General features: G+C 39.1%; 2 protein-coding genes across 3 annotated transcripts; one reads left to right on the top strand and one right to left on the bottom strand.

Annotated features, from left to right (window-relative positions):
• The first annotated feature begins 8,996 nt into the window (after window positions 1-8,996).
• Window positions 8,997-16,295, top strand: LOC112287658 (uncharacterized). Its single transcript, XM_024530895.3, has 9 exons — window positions 8,997-11,654; window positions 11,997-12,378; window positions 12,597-12,789; window positions 12,991-13,578; window positions 13,727-13,890; window positions 14,025-14,250; window positions 14,468-15,115; window positions 15,269-15,357; window positions 15,530-16,295. The coding sequence occupies exons 1-9, from the start codon at window positions 10,217-10,219 to the stop codon at window positions 15,603-15,605; spliced, it is 3,804 nt and encodes a 1,267-aa protein (XP_024386663.1). The 5' UTR covers window positions 8,997-10,216; the 3' UTR covers window positions 15,606-16,295.
• A 62-nt stretch (window positions 16,296-16,357) lies between these two features.
• Window positions 16,358-21,592, bottom strand: LOC112287659 (receptor-like serine/threonine-protein kinase ALE2). 2 transcript variants are annotated; one of them, XM_024530896.3, is made up of 8 exons: window positions 21,277-21,592; window positions 20,211-20,531; window positions 19,878-19,949; window positions 19,297-19,662; window positions 18,612-18,896; window positions 17,981-18,364; window positions 17,391-17,637; window positions 16,358-17,260 (listed from the first exon to the last, which is right to left on the bottom strand). In XM_024530896.3, exons 1-8 carry the CDS (start codon window positions 21,353-21,355, stop codon window positions 16,543-16,545), a joined length of 2,472 nt encoding a protein of 823 aa, XP_024386664.1. In that variant the 5' UTR covers window positions 21,356-21,592; the 3' UTR covers window positions 16,358-16,542. The 2 variants fall into 2 exon arrangements, with proteins under 2 accessions (XP_024386664.1, XP_090109651.1); XM_090253525.1 differs by lacking the exon at window positions 18,612-18,896.
• Window positions 21,593-21,602: the final 10 nt, after the last annotated feature.

Genomic DNA, 21,602 nt, shown 5'->3' with positions numbered 1-21,602 from the left:
TCTTCTCCGAGGACGAATGACTTGGAGGCGTAGTTCGAGGCTCTAGAAGTCTCTGAATCCAATGGTCTGGTATAAAACTTGCACACGAGAAACGTAGTCCTCCTTTGACTGGAGGTTGTCATCACATGAACGGATTATTCCATCACCATTTTCCATACTACGTGTGAGTAACGAATCGTTGGTACCGTCTGTGCGCTCGATTTTGGAGTACTCGAGGAGATACACTGCATTTGAATACCGTATTCATTTACTTGGGCATCTGGGTATGCCCCCATTGCACTTAAAAAGAACGTGCTCTCTCGTGTGTCTGAACAACCAACCTCAACACCGTATGCTTGAAATCGCAAGTCATGCGAAGGCTAACAAAATCCTCATCCATATACTCATATAGAGAGCCAGCGGCGATGGAAGACTCCTAACCATCTAAATTTACTTGAATCTGAGGTGGTCGATTAACAGAACATCATATCTAGAGCCAACAATAGAAACTCATGAGTTACTATTTACAATGTGTACACCGGACATTCAGTCTGACAACATTGCTAGCAATTCAAAATTTGAATGTGCCGCTTTTTTGTGTTGTAAAGTGTGAACGAGGCAACGCCATACTGTTATTTCCTAGCGAAAGAGCTCTCACACTACTGATTTTTATAAAGGGAATCATTCAGTGCATTACATGTCACCTTCTACTGGTGAACGGAGTCGTGGACGTCTGGTGTCTTCTAAGACTCCTATTTATGAAGAAAAACGTGACTGATCGTCGGCAGGTTTGTTCGATGCACAAGTAATGTGCAATGGCTTTTTCTCCACCTTGGCCAATTCAAAGAGGGAATTTGTTTTGAAAAGGCGGTGAGAATAGGAGGCGTCGTGGTCTCATGACCTACGGATCTCGAACTGGAAAAAATAGCAAATTACAGGTCAAAGGGTGGGGCCTTCACGGAGCCCACCTGACTGATTTACGAGGATTGAGGGCTTGCCATGCTCAGGAGAAGCTGGCATCCCACCAAAAAAACACGAGCAGATTCCAGCATGTCGCAGAGACTTTAATGCCGCTCCGCGGTGTGCTTGGTGTAGAAATAGGCGGCGTTCCAACAAACCCCGCAGCCCACTGGGCACCTTGTCCACGGGCCAACGGAGCTCTTCCCATGCCTCTGTTTATGACGACACCCACTCTTTGACTTCCGTTTCTTTCTGGCATCGTTTGCAAATATAATTTTTTCTAACTTTCCAATAATGAAGTCAAAGGATACCGTATCCGAGGGATTCCCATGGTCTCAAGGGCGACCCCCACCGAAACAGTGCATCAACCTCGAACCCCCCAAGTGCACCACTTCGTCACAGATCCCTCGAAGCTCTATCAGTTGATGAAGGCTCTCAAATGTAGTTGCAAAGCTGGCTTCTCTGACACCACACCTACAATGTCAAGACTCAAAACCCATCACTCCACCACTCTAAATGGACTGAATACTTCCGTGGCGTAGGAGAAAGACGCATGGAATACGTTACAAAGCCCACAGGCAACCAGCATCACATCCGGCCACCAGCCGCTAGCTTAGAATGACCACACCGAAACCCCATAATTCGATGTAACTTTATTTAGAAAAAAACACTAAGCTCGTGTAAAAATAAACACAAAACTGGGTCTCAGATTGCATAATAATAATGGACGATGTTTGGGTTCCAGGAATAGCAGGCTGCAGATGGAGTGAGCATCACTCAGTTTCTCCCCCAACAACAACAACAACCCAGTTTCCTTAAGATGGTAATTGATTTGACAAGGTCACCGAACTCCAACCGAGCCATTGCATCGCATGATCCGCTACATCCTGACGATGCGAAGAAGCACCGCAGCTGACTCCCAATCTTCCCTTCATCCTGATTTTTAAATGGCCTCTGCGTGCCTGATGCAATAAGTGGGGAGATGATTTTGTGTCGTGATGATTTGGCTTAGGAGCAGAGTCACGACGGCGAGCCAAGCAAGAGCGGTGCTGACTGTTGAGAATGTTTAAGAGAAAGAGACAAAAGTAGCTGGAAGTAATATGCACATACATGTAAAAACACACACATAAGAAGTTTATTGATAGGATTATCTCTCTTATACAAAGAGAAGGGGAGAAGATAAATAGTTTCTCTCCACTACATGTGATTTACTATAGTCTACAATAAATACTATAGCTACACATGATTTATTATAGTCTACAATAAATATTATAGCTGCAATATGAAAGTCCACAAGTTGTTTCAATGAGGTTTTCGATTGATCACAACCAAATACATTCCCGAGATGTTTCATGTAAGGCAATAATTTTTGCATGGTTGGATGAAGTTGCAATTATAGTTTGTTTCACCATTTTCCATGATATTGCAGTTTCATGTCTTAAGAATACTTAGCTTATTTGAGATTTAGTTGTTACAATATTAGATTTATATCCTACATCAAAATATCCAACCAATTTTGGATTTATATATCGTATGTATTATAATTTCAAATCTTTAATACCTTTTAAATAATGTAATAAATATTTGATTCTATTCCAATGTTGTAGATTTGGACATGCACTATGTCTTAGAAAAACACTAATTGCAAATGCAATATCCGCATTAATAGATGTAGCTAGATATAAAAGTGTTCCAATCCTTGCAAGGCATGGATATTGCTATCTCAATATTTCTTCCTCTTCCTTGCCCAGATGGTATGGATCATGACTATCACAACTGCGTCCAACCATTGCTGTTGACAATAGATAAGTATCAATCATATTGAATCTTTATAAGATTCGTCTAATATATGTTAGTTAGTAGAGAAAAATGCTACCATCTGCGACATGCATAGTCTGAAGATTAATATAAAAAGTTATTTTTCCTAGCATTTTCATCTCAAATTCATGGATAAGTAAATTAGTAGTTACAATACATGCAGATCTAGTACACATTAGGTTAAGATCATCAACATATATAGTGATGATCATAAAACCAATTTAATCTCATTTGATAAACAAACAAGGGATTAGTGGATCACTTACAAACTTATTTATAATTAAATAATCTTGAAAACATTGATACCACATGCATCCAAATTGTTTTAGACCATATAAAGCCTTATATAATTTAATACTACGATATTGTCTTGAAGTAGGTGTATTTGAAGCTCATATTTCTAAACCAAGCAAAACTTTCATATAAATATCTACATCAAGAGAACTATACAAATATGTAGTTACCACATCTATGAAACATATCTCAAGGGTGGCATGAATTGCCATTCCAATAATATATTGGAATATAATTGAATCCATGACTGGAGAATATGTGGATTCATAATCAATGCCAAACCATTGGGTAAATCCTTGGACAACAAGACAAGCTTTATAGCGGATTATTTGATCCTTAGCATCTCACTTACATACTAATACCATCTTATATCCCACAAGGCAAGAAATAAGAACGTCCATAATTGGACCAAAGACTTTCTTCTTATACAAAGAAGCATATTCTTCCTCGATGGCAGTTTTCTATTTTAACTAATCAGAGCAACACATCACTTCTTAGATGGTTTAAGATTTAAGATCCTCTTTCTCGTAAGAAAGAGCTTTTGCAATCATGAATGCAAATGATTCATCTATTATAATAGATGGTCTATCTCAAATATCATTTGTAGTACAATATAGAATAGATAATTTTGTACTCAACTTGGATTTGTTCATCTTAATTTCAAGATTTTCTATTGCATGAGGTGAAGGTATAATGTATATGGATATATTGCCATTAATTGATGGTCTCGTAGGTTTAGTAGGAACTTCCACAAAAACAATACTAGAATCATTATATGTTATAGCTTTCTTCTTTTGTGGTTGCTTATCTAGTCCACGAGTCCTTTCAATAGCTAATGTTTCAACATGAGATATATTTGTTAGTTGTATTGTAATTTGAGCGGGTTCATTCTAAGCCTCATTAATTGGAACTCTTGTAATCCGAGGCACATCATTGAAGCCATCAAGTATTTCATCTGTAATCCATTTTATATACAAAACCTTGGCAACTTCATATTCAGCCAAAGATGTTCTAGGATCAAGATTCATTGTAAATGTTTCTGGTGCTCCAAATTTAAGTATTATATTTTTTTGTTGATTAAATACTCTTTCTCAAAGAGATGAAAATATGTTCTCTTCAAAACGGCAATTTTGAAAACGAGAACATAATAATTTGTCAGTTAATGGATCAATTGTATGAATAATGCTTGGTGAATCAAAACCAACATATATGACTTCTCATTGATGAGCTCCAATGGTATGCCATTGATGTTCTGGTACTGGAACCCAAGTATGACAATGAAACATCTGTAGGTGAGATACATTTGGAACACCACCTAAAATGAGTTCTTGTGGTGTAATAATTTCAAGAGAAGAAGGATAGAGGCGTATTAATGTTGCAGCATGCAAAATTATATGACCCCACATAGATGCAAGTAATTTTTTCTTGAAGAAGGAGTGGCCAGGTAATGTATTGTATATGCTTTATAAATAACTCTGCAAGTTTATTTTGAGTATGTCTATATATAACATAATATATTAACACAATTCCTGTTGGAATACAATAGTCTTCAAAGGACTTTGATGCAAATTCTTTTACATTGTTCATACGCAATGCATTGATAGGATAATTAGAAAAATATGCTCAAAAATTAATAAGCATAGATATAAGATTAACAAATACCATGTTTTGGGATGATAATAATGAAACATGTGATTGTTTGTCTGATGCATAAAAAAGGGACAAAAAATAATAAAATGGTTTCGATATTGGATTAATAGGACTACAAATATCACCATGCAATTTTTCAAGGATTTGTGGTAATTCTTATAAGAGTTTTCAAATTGAAGGCTAGACAATCATCTTACCTTACACACATACATGATATAATTCTATAGAATCTACATCTGTGGATCTTAAATTATGTCCAGTTATACATGGAATTAACTTTTGAAATAATGTAGATCTTTGATGTCTCAATTGTCCATACCAGAGAAAAACGCAACTACCTGTAATAGATGATGCAAAATTAAATAGAATAGGATGTCGAATTGCAATCTGGTATAAACTATTTGTAACAGCAAACAAAAATTCATTTAGTTATGTTGCTCCTGTTATGCATACTTCTCTCCATTAAATAGAAATTTGATTTCGTTGACAATACCATCACTGCTTCACCTTGACACTATGCATATTCTTAAATCATGTAAAAATTTACTCTATTTATTTATTTAAATACGTTTTCTAAAGAAGGGCATAATCAACAGTTACTTATCATATAATTTCCACCTTCATTTATTTTTAATAAATCTAAAAATATATTACTCTTATTAATATTTTTTGTTTAATGTTTTGATTTGTATTAAAAAATTTCAAGTATGCAACTTAAACTTTTTCAAATAAGCTACAACTTTTTCATTATATGATTTAAATAATCATAATAATATTAAAATTGAGGTGCTTTATGAGTTTAAATGGGATTTTTTATTACAGTTTACTATTAATATAAAAATATATTGAATATTGTCTCTGAAGGTCTGACGAAACCTTCTACAACTGATAATTTATTCTACTTTCAAGAAGATATTTTGGTCACTTCCATATCCCACTTCACATTTTTTGCAATTTTTTATGTTTATATCGTTTATGTAGTTAATTTTAATTTCATGTTATGTCTTTTTATGATTAGTGAAGTATTTAAGTTTTCTTTTTTATTTTATTATATAACTTGGCAGCTAAAAAGAATGGAATAATGTAAACTTCAAACTTTTAGATGACTCTGTTTCAGATGCTACTTTTAGTGCTAACGTTTTGATTATTTGATGCATTGTAATATTATTGTTCTTCTTTGTCAGTTTTAATGACAAATATAATATTTTAAAAAAATTACATAGATTATTAAGACTATTGTATTGAACTATATTTAATAACACCACTTGCAAATTCATTTAAAAATTAAACCCATTATTTATATCCATTTTCTTCTTGATTTTTTTTCAAAATGTCTCTATTGTATGTTCAGAAAGATAGACATAAAATCCAATCAAAAAATTATTGGAAATTTTTCGTACCTTCACTATACATTTAAAAATTAAATTAAATTAAAAAAATAGACTTTTTAGATTTGAAGCCAAAGATAAAGTATCATAATTTAGTAAAAACATCAACTTGTTAAAATGTTCGATCCCATATACAATAGCATTGTAATCCTATAACTATAAAAGAACTACAATAAACTCAAAAAGAGTAGTATATAATAAATTCATTAATTTGGAAAAGATTGCAACAAGTTGTTCAAATTCTTTGCTAAATTGTGGTTATTTAAGAAATCTTGTATACTCAATATGGCACCTATGTTGTTTGTTTATTTGTCTAATGTTGTTTGCTTATTTGTTTATTTCGTATTATTATATTGATTCTCAAGTCTTACATTATGTTTCAAAGTTGGTACCAATTAATTTTAAGACAATATCTTTTCAATAACAAAATCAATGATAATAAATTCAATCAATAGATAGTTTCTTTCAACTTGCATGATTTTTTCTTTTATGGTGCATATATTGTTGTATTTGTAGATCTATGCATGTGCAGATGTATTACATTTTATTTTTTTCCTTAAAAAATTGCCAAAAAAACAAAAAAAAAACAAAAAAACAAAACAAAACGTAATAAAATAGTTGCTAATTTTTAAACTGCAAGCCCTCATTATTCAACTGGCTAGAAACTTGTGATTTAAATAGAATATGTAAGGCTTAAACAAAAATGGAATATCCTTCTGGAAACCTCTTTATCAAACCTTACACAAACAATGTATACATCATTATTCATACAACATATGATTGGTTTCAAAGCGGTCAACGAACTAAGATTAATTAAAACAAGTAGTGAAATTTATAAAATAACAAGTGGGCTTTAATTCTAGACTTTTAATAAAAGTAATACTACAGTGGCATAAAAGGACCTCATAAAACACATGCACGTTTATGCAATATATAAAAATATATATATATATATATATATATCACTTTTTACCTCTTGCGAAGCGAATATTGAAATTTAAAGATACTTTCATGCATTGTTGTATTATTCAATAAAAAGTAAGGCACAAAAGGACAATTTTCAGGTAATAACATCCCTACAACACAATCAGGTCTCAAAGGTCTTTTGGAAGTTTTCAAGCATTAGAAAAAGTTTCAAAGGTCCCACTTTAAGTCTCAACTAAATTTATTCAAGTTTTGACTAAAGAATTATTGCAACATCAAATGTCTTGTCAAACCGACATCCTAAATTTGATATGTGGTAAGATTAAAAAAAAAAAAAAAAAAAAAAAAAAAAATTGCAATCGCTGCATTTGATAGAGTTTGGGTTAATTATACCACAAAAAATCAATTAGACATTAAAATGGTTCCCACTGTGAAGCCCTCAATAAACACAACCAATATCTGCTAATATTGATGAAATGAGAAAAAATTCAAATCAATTAAAAAATCATAAATATTATAACTCAATTTTCATACTATGTGATATTTGATTATTCTTTGACTAGAAATATGATAAGCACACTATTCACAATTCTTTAATTAAAATTTGTATCAATAAACAACAAAATATTTTATCTTATTAATAATACATCTAATTTTGTTTTTAAATTTGAGATCCATGATTGTATAAGAAGTATTACAGATTCGTTTTAGCAGCGGTTTTGTGTTTTACAACCAGTTTTGTTTGAACTTCTTGTTAATTGTTTGAATCTTTCAGTGTCTGCTTGTATAGCTGTAAAAATTCGTAAACACTTGTGTTTTGCATCAGCACGTATTATTTTACATTATTAATGTACCATATAATTATAATTAAACTTGTTATTTCTAATTATAGGTGTGTATGAACAACTCAGTTTTTTCCTTTGTACACATACATTCTTATTATTTGAATTGCTTAATTATCGAACTCATGAAAGTGGAATGTGTTTTCTTGTGTGTGTATATATATATATATATATATATATGAAATGCTTATTTATGTGTGATAACTTAATTGATTGTGTGGTGATCTCATCAATCAAGACTAAAGCAGCTTTCCTATTTGTATATTTGTACTTTCAACTTCTCATTCATAAACACAACATTAGAACTTGTATAAAATTCAGTTATTGCTACAGTTTTTACAGTTTAGATCAAACAAAAGCGCATGCTGTAATCTTTAATGAAAGGCAGTCAGTATTTTGTCTTTTAATATGAGGATTCTATGATGGTATTTTGTTGGATAATATGAATCCAATTACAGCACAAAAACACTTTGTTATGATAAATAGACAGACATCGTGATAAGAAAGATAAGCACAACAAATAAAATGTACATACAAAATAGCTTATACGACCATTTATAGTAAACATGTGACATATTATATTTATTCTAAACATTCATGAAATAGAAATACTAATACACACTTTTGCAACCACTTCGCAACTAAACTTTTATACAGTAGCTACTTTTCAATAAACAATACAAATTCCTTTTTTTATTTATTTTTATTACAATTTCAACGATTATAGGTTTTCTATCGAGCACAAGAATCTAAAAGCAAATCATAATCATACAATAGAGTAAACTGGAGGATAGGAAACCATTCAATCACGTTTTTCTTTTCAAGGAAAACACGAAACTGGGCATTCTGAGAATGTACCCATCTTTGCTCATCCAAAAAACAAACAAACAAAAAACAAAAACAAATAAAATTCCATAATATTGCAAAGGGACCCAATTGGATTACGAGATCGATGAAGAAGGGACAATAGTGGCATTCATTCATCCAAACAATCGTCATCCATACCCTCATCAACAATTTCATCCTCTCATTCATCCATTTATACATCCATTCATGCATTGGCGCCGAAGAGTCCCGAGCTGTCGTCTTCGTCAGGGAAGCGGGTCATGATCTGCGAAAGGGCGGGGGCGCTCTTCATCGAAATTGCTTTGGATTGAAGTTTCCAAGTCGGCGATGGTGGTGGTGGACCTCGCCGCGACCGGTAGTGTGTGTTTGAGTCCCGATAACAATGGCGTCTCGCGGATCAGGACCTCGGGAGCGGAGTTTCGGAGTTGCGGAGGGGCAGGGCACAGGGGCGGGCTTGGCTGGGGAGCCGCTGGCGTTGTCGCGCTGGCACTCATGAACTGAACACGAGTTCGGGACGGAAGCTGGATTTAATTTTGGATTCGTGTTTTCGTATCCCAGTTTAGAAGTGAAAAGGAAGATGTTATTTCGAGCTGGCGCTCCGGGGGAGCCGGATCTCGTCACGGGGTGCTGTGATTCAGAGTGGGAGGTGACACAGTAAACCGTGATGGCCTGGTCAACTGGGAGATGTTTCACTTGTATACATTGCTTGTACGCAAGAGAGTTGGTTGCAGTGGTGTTACGTAGTGTTGTAGATTACAGAAATTTTGGTTGATAGGGATTGTGCATTCGGGATTACGGATATTTTTCTCGTGCTGCGCCGCACTGGTGTTTTATTTTATCTTATGTGGATTTCGGGGTGAAGAGTCCTTCGGTGTGGCATTGTAGAATGGCAGATGTGAATTGTGCAGTTGAGAACGCTCGCAGTAGTTGTCGACTTGTCTTTTTCTTGGAGAAGAACTCTAGTTTGCTGGACCTATTGTATATTCTTCCTAGGTGGATCTCGACATCGTGGTTGTGCGTTTTGGAATACTGAACCGGTTTTTGAAGTACGATGTTATGGACCAGGTGGCATTGCGTCGCTGATTGCGACCTTGCTCGAAACCGTTAGGTGCTTAGTTAGATATGTAATGCATCAATCGATGCTGTTCAGATTTGGATGACTTAAGTGGTTGGTGCGTGTTGCATCGTGACGATGCTGACAACCGGATGTTATATTTATTTTTTTGCGTGATTGCATAGTTGATACTTTAGACCGTCGCAGACCGGAATTTACCTAAGAACCATAGATTTGCAACATTGAAATGCAGCGGAACCCTGATCCCCGTCACACATTGTGAGTTTCTCAGTGGTCTCGTACGTAAGTAGCTCTATGCTGAAGGAAAGGTGGAGGCAAAGAGATTCGCCAGAGTGGGTGTCAAGTGTTTCAAAGTGGACATTTAACTTGCTTCATTCTAGTGAGTTGACGCCATTTAGCTATCTGTGTCTCTGAAGACAATATTCACCAAATTTTCGGTAATGGAGGGTGTGGGTGCCGAGGATTTTCTGAGGGAGCTCCAGAACTATAGTTTGAGGCAGTTTGATTTGAACCCTTTGTTAGACCTTTCATCCGGTCGCAAGAACCTCATGAGCAAGTACCTGGACTTGCAAGAAGAAGAGCCGTGGCCTCTGCTTGCTGAGTATTTCGGTGTCGCTCTGGCTTTCGCAGCGTTGGGTGCTCTTATTCGTGGTGCGAATGGAAACAGAGTGAAGGAGGTTGGAGTAGATGAAACTTCGTGGTCCGAGAAGATATCCCTCCAGAAAATGCTGAAAGTGGCTATGGGTCGACTTCAATGCTTAGCTCGAAATGCCCGTGATCTGCAGGAGAGGATGAAAGAACGAGCGGAGGTAGGTGAAAAAGATAGAAAAGAGTGGGATGAAGATAAGGATAAGATGTTACGAAAATTAGCCAATGCCGAGACTGAAATTAAGGAATTGAAGTCTAGGAGGACAGATGATGCTAAAGCCAATGAGAAAGTTGTGCGTATATACGCCAGTCGTGAGCATGCATGGAAGGCCGAAAGGAAGAAGCTTTGTCATGAGATTTCCATGCTTAGGAAGGACCTGATCCACGAAGAGGCTAGTGGAATATGTGGTTCAAAGGTTGGTTTGCTAAATTGCGATGAGTGCGACGTCAAGGAGAGACTTGTGATTGACCTAAAGAAATTGCTGAAAGAGAAGGAGGTAATGGCTGTGACGGAAATGGAGGATTCTCGAAACAAAGAGGCTCAGATTCGCGAGCTCACTTCAAAGCTTGCCGCAGAGAATAAGATCACGACCGAATTGAATGAGACTCTGCAGGAGGAATTATCTAACTCAAAAGAGCGAGAAATTGTACTCAACGAAGTCAGACGTAAGCAGAAGGAAACTGAACGCCAGTTAATGAAAACGTTGGAGGAGCTTGGCACCGCGAAAACAAAACTTGAATCTCTTAGTCTTGCGATCGAAGGGCACTCATCAATGACCCTAAAGCTCTCGGACGAGTTATCGACTGTTAGGCAAGAATCGGAAGACAAGGATGTGATGATATCCACCATGCTGGAGCGATCCACGTTGGAGAGAGAAGAGAAGGAGGATCTTGCCCGTGAGCTTTTTGTCGCGCAGGCTGGGAAAGAAGCTACTGAGGCAGAATTACGCCAGTGGAAAAGGTTAGCGGAGGACAAGGATCGGAGGAACCTCTTTGTCGAAGTTCCCGACTCAAGGTCAGGTCATCGCAGTCATCGCAGCTTGGGTAACAGGTCTGAGTGCGAGAAAATTGTGGATCATGAAAGATCTCACCTCGAGGAAGTGAAAAGTCTCTGCACCTCGTACAGAAGACATGTCGAGGCTCTGGAGAAACAACTGATGGCGTTCACGTCGAAGGCTCAGAAGCCCGCCTCTTCTCCTATACCGACTCTTTTGTTTGCAGACCTCCAAGGTACTTTTCCTCTTCATCCTTGCTTGTGCATTTGAAACGACGTTAAGATCTTATTTTTCTCTCCCACACAAGTCGTTGGTGATTGCATTTAGAAGGTTACATCCCTTTGTTGTTTTATTCTCCTGAATTTGGGATGTATGAATGACTGGTTATCGAAGCCGACTCAAAGCTGGGAATATGCGTCCATACCGATTGCAGTTTGTACAAATTTAACGTCCAAACCTGACCACTCTGTAGGGCATCAACAGCAGTACATGTACTTTGCTTATCCAAAATAAAAGATGATGCTCTAGTTCTGCAATTATTTCATCTTATATTCTGCTCTCTGTTCACCCATTTCAGAGTCAGCATCGGACCCGACCTCTCAAGCATGGTTTGAAGATGTGAAGGGGAGGCTTGTTATGCAAATGGAGGAAAAGCACAGGAATCAGATAGAGACCTTTGAAAGACACTTGCGAGCCAAAGACGAAAGGTTATCAGCCTTCAGATCGAAGCTACTGACAATGGAGACAGAATTGGCTCAATCAAGGACGGAATTTGACGACTTGGGATGCGATGCTGCAGCGGCCGTGGATGATTTTCTAACTGCGGTCAAATCTGAGCATGATGATGTTCCGTCGCAAGTGGTTGGGAAGAGTGACGGATGCGCGCGTTGCGCGGACATAGTGATGGCACCCCAACGATCCATGGAAAAGTTACAAGTTGAGCCTGAAATTGACTACAAGTAAGGAGAAGTTCAACTAACTATGCGTGCAAATTTCTCTGCCACTGTTCTTACAGCATCCGAAACCCTGTGTTACGACGTGCTTGGTTTGGGCTCTCTTTCGAACATATGAATCTGTAGATTCTTCCTGGTCTGTATCTTTATTTCGGGCTTTCACCACAAGAGTATGAGGACCATTAAGTATTTTCTTAATTATGAGAATGTTCTCCATGTCACAGGGATAAGCTAAACGTTCGCGATGATGAGCACAATACTACTATTGAGAAGATACTGGGTACTTCTGAGGGAGAGCTTCAACTCAAAGGTGTTCAATTGGCTGCTTTGGAAACGAAACATCGCCAGCTCCCATTGCAGCTCGAGCAACCAAAATCGGCGAATAAAATGGCCTCTTCGGATATATCTCAAGAGAACGTACGACTGCATACGTTCTTCAAATAAATAAATTTCGTAATAGAAATGCTGTGGCAATATTGCTAAGATTATTTGTGAAGATAAAGCTCCGGCCTGCCGCAGAATGGAATCTGATCGAAATCATAATGCTGATATGTTTTGTCGGAGGCTATTGACTTGAAAGTAGTTGAACTGATCATGTTATTGGAACCGTGTTATCAGGTGCTTTCGGAGAATGCTGAAGTTTTTCCAGTGTCGAAGCCTGAAAAGGTGCTACAATCGTCTCAACATGCGGATGCTACTTCTGGAACAAAAGCTCTGGAGCTCCGAGACCAAACTCCAGAGAAGAATCGACTGGAAATGTGCTTTGAAAAACCTATTCTACTCGACAACTCCGTCTCCGACTCTGCAAAATTGCTGTCTAGACTAAAAGATCTGTGCCTGAAAGAAGAGAAACCTCCCACCACAATACGCTTCCATAAAAAATTAGAGCTAGAAACCTCTGATAGCATAATATTCTCGACAGACGATTCCTGGTTAACTGCTGAACAAAAGACAGGTGCAATGACCCTGCACTTTTCGCCAGAAAAAGACGACTCTCTGCCGGAAAGCATTCCCCATCTTGTATGGGAGGACGAGGATGCTACATTTGGTAACAACTCTCTTAGAGCGGAGTGCGGGAGGGACTTGAAAACGTCGTCTGTGCACAGAAAAGGAAAGAAAGGCGCAAACAAGCAACCCTTGAGTCCTATTGTTAGTGATTATCACTCGAAGGCCCTCCAGACTTTTGACGACATCCTCTACACACAGGTAACATCCTTCATTTGAGTGTGCTAGAAAGAAATTACTGAAGTTGTTACTGGCTAGTCGTGTTATGTAGACGTCATGGGATGCTCATCTGCCTATCAGTTTGGATTCTATGTGAGTTTTCAACTTCACAGATGTGGATGCGATGCAGGCCCCTTCTAAAGGAACGAGACTTGCGAGGTTTGATATGTCCGACGAGCTCGAGGATCATGCTTCCCAACGCGTTCTGTTTACCGACATGGATGGGCTGCAAAGCGCGGCTAACAATCCTACATTTGTCACTGAAGAGAATCAAGACGGTCTGGACGAAATAAGGCACGTCTTGGAACTAGTTTGCACGTCTCTAGGAATTTCCATTGATATCATTTGTTACACAAGTCAGTTTTGTTTGTGTGGAATTTCCACCTCAGGGTGGTCCTAATTTCTCTCCATTACCTTGCTTTATTCAGACAAAAGTCGCAGACTAGACAGGATATTCAGGTGTTGGGATTGGCTTTGGAGGTGAGGAGTATCGAGCAGCAACTTTCAGAAATGAACAAATCGATTGAAGATGCTCAGAAGTTGATTAACCGACCAGTCAAAAGTATCCGAAGTCTGGTTGAAACGTCCATCAGCAAACAAGCCAGTCATTGCATGGGGCTTGCAGGAAAAGTCAGCCAGTTAGCCAAGCAAATTGTAAGTGTTGACAGGACTTCTCAACTCTACTTTTCCTTAAAACTAGTCCTGTTGTTTTGGCTAGAAATGACATTAGAAAGTAAGCTTCTATGGAAACTAAGTTCATCTTTTTAGAAATATTGCATGCTTTTATAATTATTATTACTACTACCATTGTTATTCGTTTTACTGTTGAAGCTATCGGTGCACCTAAAATCCTTGAACTCTGTGCTTTCAGAGCTTGACGAGACCTCTTCGGAGAATAGCATCGAAACCTCAAATTGAGGTGAATGAGTGCGCTCAAATCCTGCTCCCGTCACCCGATTTGTGTCTGCGTAAAAATCCATTATTCTTGCAGGAAACTTCCGCATCTGAGCTTGCTTCTCTGCAAGAAAGAGCTGAGAAAGTCGGCGAAAGCCTCTCTGCAATACAGGCCAGACTTGCGAAAGAGAATAGATCAGATTTTTATGCGCGGCATGAACCTGCTATGGCTCCCAAAAGCAAGTTGGTAGACGATGTTCAGACGCATCTCTCTCAAGTTCAAGAGTCGCTTCACTCAAAATTGACTCAAACAGCAACTGCAAGAAGACCACTTTTACTTACTGCATCGAAACCTTCGACTCCAACCAAAGCCTTGACTCCACGCAATCACACAACACCAATCAAACCATCGACACCTCTTAAGCAATTCAGCCCAACCAGACACATACTGGCATCTTCACCCAAGCAGACAACTTCCATCAAACCGGTGACACCTTCACCTAGGCGGATCACCTCGACCAAGCTGTTGACACCATCTCCACGATCGTTCACTCCGTCTAAACCCTTGACACCGGCACTAAGTCCTTATGGACGAAGGGTAGGGTCCCCAATGAAACCCAAACAGGTAACATTTCGAGTCATTATCCTTAGCTGAATCCATTACTTCGTCGGCATGAAAGGAAATCAGCTTTCATTAAGCTATTGAATATGGACAAGATCTCTAGAAGTTGAGGGTTCACAAGTGATATTTGCTAATATATGTGTTTCGGAGGTGCAGGTATATCCGAAAACCGGAATGGTAGAAATTGTCAAAGATGACCTGAGGAGCAGAGCAGCTTTCGGGAGGAAGGAGACGAAGTCCTTAGTGTAAGTTTCAGACCCATCCTAAGTTGAGTGTACCAGAGTCTTTATGTACATTGCTTAGATTTGTCCTGCCTAGGTTTTGATTCCTCTATTGAACTCGAAAGTACGATTTTAACCCGAACCATGGCACGACAGTGGCCTGACAACTGTCGTTCAATTGTGTGTGTCAATGCAGACGTGACTCACAGACGCGGCATTGGGCAAGAAAAACCAGTACGCACTACGAATTGGATTTGGAGCATTTGCGATGAGACCATCAACTACAGTGAGCAGAGGATACAAAGACTTACCTTTTTCAGGGATGAAACATTGCGTCAGAATTCCCATGAAATTCTGACGCTGCGTACATCACAGCAACATGGATGAGTATTGTGGAGGTTTGATCAAGACGACATACTCAGAAGGAAATAAAGGCTTGCGCAGTTCACCTTCGCAGTGTTATGAAACACACAATGCGTCCGATTCATATCGATAACAATCGACTCATCACATTTGAACAATTCGTTTATGGCTGCATCCAGCCCTCATGCACTTCAGCAATCAACTCGTGAAGGTCACCATGGCACAGACAACTAAAGGCGGACACTGGTGCGTGGTGGTCACGAGTTCATCATCAGCACAACGCTACTCTTCATTGTCTCGTGGTGCCTTTTACAGGAGGGTACCAATAACGGATTCTTCCCGATGATATCATCCTGCCCAATACTTATTAAGTAGGCAAGCGATCTGGTAGTAATCAACATATGTTGAAGCAGGGAATTGTAAGATAGTTTTCATTATCTCCAGAAACTTCATTCACACCATCAGAAATCTCAGCCTAACGTATCAACGGCTGCTTGCATAATTTATCATAGCGTTCGTTGCTGTTCATGTAGATAGGCTGGTGGTACAAGAGACTAAATTCCAAATTTATAAAAATTATTTTTCTACTTGTTTATTGACGTATTGTCAAAATTGAATAATACCTAGTAACAATAGCCGAAATTACATGAATTTGGCGGGATTGATGAATGCAACTTCAAAGTGGTATCCGATTTAATTTTGCAGAAAATCATGAGAGAGCTGACGTGTTTAAATTTTCGAAAGCTGTCGGCCTGAGCATTCTATCGAGCAATTCTATTCAAGGGGAAAACCACCTTCCAACTCAGAGATAACCTATATATAAAGCCACGTCTACACACTGAATTTTTATGTCCAAATAGATGAAAACTCTCTAGGTCTGTAGTGACTGTTGGCTCCTGCACCTCCATGATCGCTCTTTGTCACCGCTTTCTTGCTCCTTAACCTGTACGACGCTGGTGGCTTCTGTCCAGTGGAAGTCTCCAGAGGACCTGAATTGCTTTGGCGACGCAATGAAGCAGAGAATTGCCAAGCGGAGCGATCGGAATCTGACAATGCTGCAGAGGCCGACAGAGGCTGCCCAATAGGATCCCTGCTGTTGAACAGTCCTGAATCATAATCACTGCTGAGGAAGGATGAATCTGGGAGAAACCGTGCTCGGTGATCGGTAGTGGCCCCATACTTGACAAGGTCTAGGGAAAGATCATCTGGGTAGGAGTCACTTGCGTCTGAGTCATTGTAGACAAGTTTCAGAGCCTGCACGACTTCACCCATGAATGGCCGTAGCGACACTTCAGGTTGGACACACGTGGAAGCGACAGCTGCGACCTTAGCAAAGCTGTCGAATGGAGAATCGCCCTCAAGATATGGATCCATTAGCATCACCAATCCTTGTTCAGTTTTAAGCAGTGGACGAGCCCATGTGACCAGATTGTGCTGCCCTTCTGGGTTATTTGAGTCAACAGGCATCCTCCCTGAGAGAAGCTCAAGAAGAACCACCCCATAGCTGTACACGTCGCTCTTCACTAGGAGGTGGCCTGTCATCGCGTATTCAGGCGCCACATATCTGCGTATTAACATATTATCTAATAAGTACGATTTAATAGGCAATAAGTACACAAAAACGTCCAGAATTATTAGATTGCACTCACGAGTTAATCTCCGTGCTGAAAAACCATGACAAAAGCAGTTCCTACCCAATTGTGCCCATCACGCGAGAGTATGTATGCTGACTATTTTCCCCTTCCACGGCTGCCTTAGCCAGACCAAAATCGGCCACTTTAGGGGTATAGTCCATTTCCAATAAAATATTGCTGGCTTTGAAGTCTCGATGTATCACTCTCGGATTCGAATCCTCATGAAGATAAGCTAGCCCCCTTGCGGCTCCCAGAGCGATTTTCAGCCTGGTCTCCCAATTCAGTGGTGCATTATGTTTGTCTGTACCTGCAAATCAGACTCATTATTAAATTATTAAAAATATGTAAGAGATCATGAATTGAGAACTCCACCAGCAAGGTAATAATGATGATATAGTAGCAAATATCTTACACGTGCTTATTATGTGTTCTCGGTAGGAATTTTCAGAACGCTTGCATTCAAATACATATTTAAATGTCGAAGGATTTCTCAGAAGAAATTAAGATTTCATCATCATTAACTTATGTCAGATTGCACACTTCAAAATTCTCGAAGCTGATGTGATCATGTAACATTGACAAGTTTCACCACTGGATTCCAACACAACTTGCTTTAAAAAGCATTTGGTATTAGCGCTAGTAGTGCTTACCATGCAAATGTGACTGAACACTGCCATTGGGGATGAGTTCATACACTAAACATCGCATCCCCTCTATACATATACCAACGAGTTTGACGAGGTTTCGATGATGTAATCTACTCAGCATTTCAACTTCAGCAACAAATCCTCGACCTCCTTGGTCTTCTCCGCGATTTAAGACTTTCACAGCCACATGAGTTCCGTCATCTAATTTCCCCTGAAAGACCGTCCCAAACCCTCCCTGTCCAACAATATTTTCTTGTTTGAAGTTTGCAGTTGCTCTGGTGAGTTCTGCTAGCGAGAAACACCTGGCAGTTCCCCTGTATACTGGTATAATTGATTCACCCGAAAATGATGCTGATTGGAAGCTTCCGGACACCACAGAAACTCCACCTGTGCAAGATCAACAATTGAGTAGTCTTTGAGCCTACTTGGTCGTATTACTTAGTACTGAAGTAGCCTAACTGATTAGATAAATCTAGCAATAAGTAAAAGTTCGACCGCATCGGAGGAAATCATCTAATTCAGACACATATTCCCATTTTCTTTATTAACTTACCAATACTTACGTCGAAATCTGCTGGCAGGTAACAGATTACGAACTGATACTGACCAGAAATTCACTAATAACAAAACTTACCTGAGCGGGTTGACTGTCTCGGGGCAGAAGGATGGAGGAGCTCTGTGGCCTTTTCAATAGCTAGAGCCCGGTTATTGCACTTTAATATCACTAACCAGATCACACAGAGGCAGATCGCTGCACCCATTGTCGATGCTAGAGCAATTACAGCAATTTTTGCACTACTTATTTTATGGTCAACATTGCTAAGGTTCACTCCAATGGGTCGCTGTGCAGTCCCTCCACTTCGTATTGGAGGTATTGCGAATTCGGGTTGGGCTTGAGAAGGCGGAGAGGGAGGGAGTCCTACAAACAGAATCATGCGAACCTGTGGGGGGTGATTGAAAAATATAGAAATAGAGGAAGTTCAGATTTTCAACCATGCAATAAGTATTGAACAATGTAATAGAAAATCAAACGATTTGTTCTCAAATGCTTGATTAAGATTTCAGCGTGCATGTTGTGATACGATATGAAAGAAGTGTGACTACATTTCAGAATATGTCACCTCTCACCAACAAACCACGCCGCCAGCTATTTGATTGGCGTTCCTAAGTTGGGAAATTCAAGGTATAAAATCATGAAATGTACTCTGATTATTACCACCACAGGTCAAAGAAACGCGTACATGATGACATTGTAAGTCCAGAAACTTAGAAGATTCTTGACATTAAAACACATCCACCTGATGTTTTGCAGCTATTACCTGGATAATGTACCGAGATGACTTTGTAGAGACCGAAAAGGGATTCGTTTAATTTCACTCCGTGTTCCCAGATCTGAGAAGCAAGAAACGACGCAGTGGTGTTGTCAAAAGCATCTGCCAAGGGAACAATCTGCACAGTCACATCTGTGTTGTCCTGGAATTGCTCTACTGCATTCGCTCCCACTATATGCACTTGGCTTTGGTGCAGTAAAAGGCTGTCGCTAAGTTCCTTGGCAAGTGCATTCACCAACGTCAATAGTTTCTCAAAGCCGATTTTTAGTTTTAGGCGTGCAGTCATCGGTATCACACATCCACATGGAGCACCTGATGGTGCATTGGCATACCCGTCTTCACATTCTTTACAGCCTGCACATATAAATAGATGTCAGCACCTCACAAATGTCATTAGGTCTTGGTCAATTCTGTAATACCTTTATCGCTCCGGATTGACCGCCGAGATTGAGTTGCAGTACTGTGCTGATCGCTCACTTGTTACACCAAGAAATAGTGCCAATAGATTCACTGCATATGACAACACTTCGGGTTTGTAATCAAGAATTTTTTTCAATAACTGTCTGTACCTTGTATATCCTTTGGAGGTGGAGCATAGATCTGCGGTGGCACTGGAGCGAATGCTGGTGCAGGAGATGGTGCTGTTACCATTCATGTCCAAACAAAATCTTGATCAGCACGATAGCTAAAATTTTAATACTAAAGAACATCGATTTCTCATTGCAGGACATCACATTTATCTCCAAAAACAGCATTACACAAAGCATCTATTAGAATAAGGGATTGGGAAAATCATAAAAATTATAGAATGGAAAATGTATAAAATAACAAGAGTAGTTTATTCAATAGTCATTCTAATTAAATATAATAATCTGATTTTTGTAAAATCTCTATTCTCTGACCTTTGTATGTGTGATGGTGGTGCCCTCTTATTTTTGGAGAAGGAGCTGGAGCTGTAACTGTTGGCCGTGTGGACCTTGTTCGATTTAGACGGGGACTATTATCTGGCGAAGCGGCTGGCGAATAATCTACCAGTTGGGTCCTCAGAACTTGGGGTGCCATCGCAGGTTGCATATCTAGAAACCTGGATGCTCGGATTGGACGCATCACTAATTTATCAGAAGGCAACCCATCGGATGATGAGAAGGTGGAAGTTTGTATCTCTGGTTTCTGGGTAACAAGAACTCGAGCAGGGGGTTCATCCCCTGTAGAACATGGCAAAGCTGCAGCCCAATGCAAAATGCCAAAATGCAACGTCAATTTATCAGATATATTAGAGGCATACTCGGAAAATGCAATAAAATTTAGTAGCAGTGTAGAACATGCTGACTTGAAAGTCTTCGTGGAAGGAAGTTCATCGACTGATATCATACACGAGCTATTAGTAATGGGGTTACATTTAACATCAGTTTCTAAGAAATGAAATTACTTGACGACGTTTATCGACCTATCACTTCGAGCTGTGACAAAACTAGATCAATACTGCGGTTGTAAAACATCGCTGGGGATCCCATGGTATCAAAACAACGATACTACACGTATCTGCTGGTTATTGGGGTATTAAAGGACCCCATTTCACGCGATTGACTCTTCAAGTTCACACCATACCATGAGTAAAGCTATCTAGCCTAAGAACAAATTATGCATCATAATTAAAGCGTCGGAGCTATATACATTTGTCATAAGCGTTAGCATTCATCTATTGTAGATTGTTATTTGGAGCATGACTAAAATCAAAAGTTCCATCTCAGGGCATTATTAATGCAAGTCTATCGAGTTTGCACTGCAATTGAGGTGCAACTATTCTGTCCTTCAACTAGGATTGTGGAGATGGCACTATATGGGTTGAAGCCAAAATATGAATGGCAATCTCCACAACCTACCTGGAAATATTTGACACGTAAATGTAAGGCACCAGGTTAATTTGTGGAATGGAGAAAGGAGAGGATTGTGGAGATGGCACTATACCATGGCCGATCCTGAGAATCTGGGTAGCCACAAGCAGCAATAAAAGCAACCCTGCAATTGGACAGGCATTGCAACGCATGATCGCTCTCACAAGTCTTCACGAAATATCTCTTGATAATCCTGTCCTATCCTTCCCATTCGTTCCGCTGATACGAACAAGCTTCTTCCTGACCTTGGCAACACATGGAGATATTAACTTCCACGATTCGATCCTTCCGTTGAGACCAACGATTTCGCATTGCCTCAGCACCTTAAACTTCTGCCTTTACTCATCTTCGCATCACTCATTTCATCCGAAGTAATCGTGGCTGATAGAAATTTTTCGG

The sequence above is a fragment of the Physcomitrium patens genome, chromosome 10 (assembly GCF_059467195.1).
Source record: "Physcomitrium patens ecotype Gransden chromosome 10, ASM5946719v1, whole genome shotgun sequence".
NCBI classification, from domain to species: domain Eukaryota; kingdom Viridiplantae; phylum Streptophyta; class Bryopsida; order Funariales; family Funariaceae; genus Physcomitrium; species Physcomitrium patens.
This window is presented reverse-complemented; position numbering and strand designations above follow the sequence as displayed.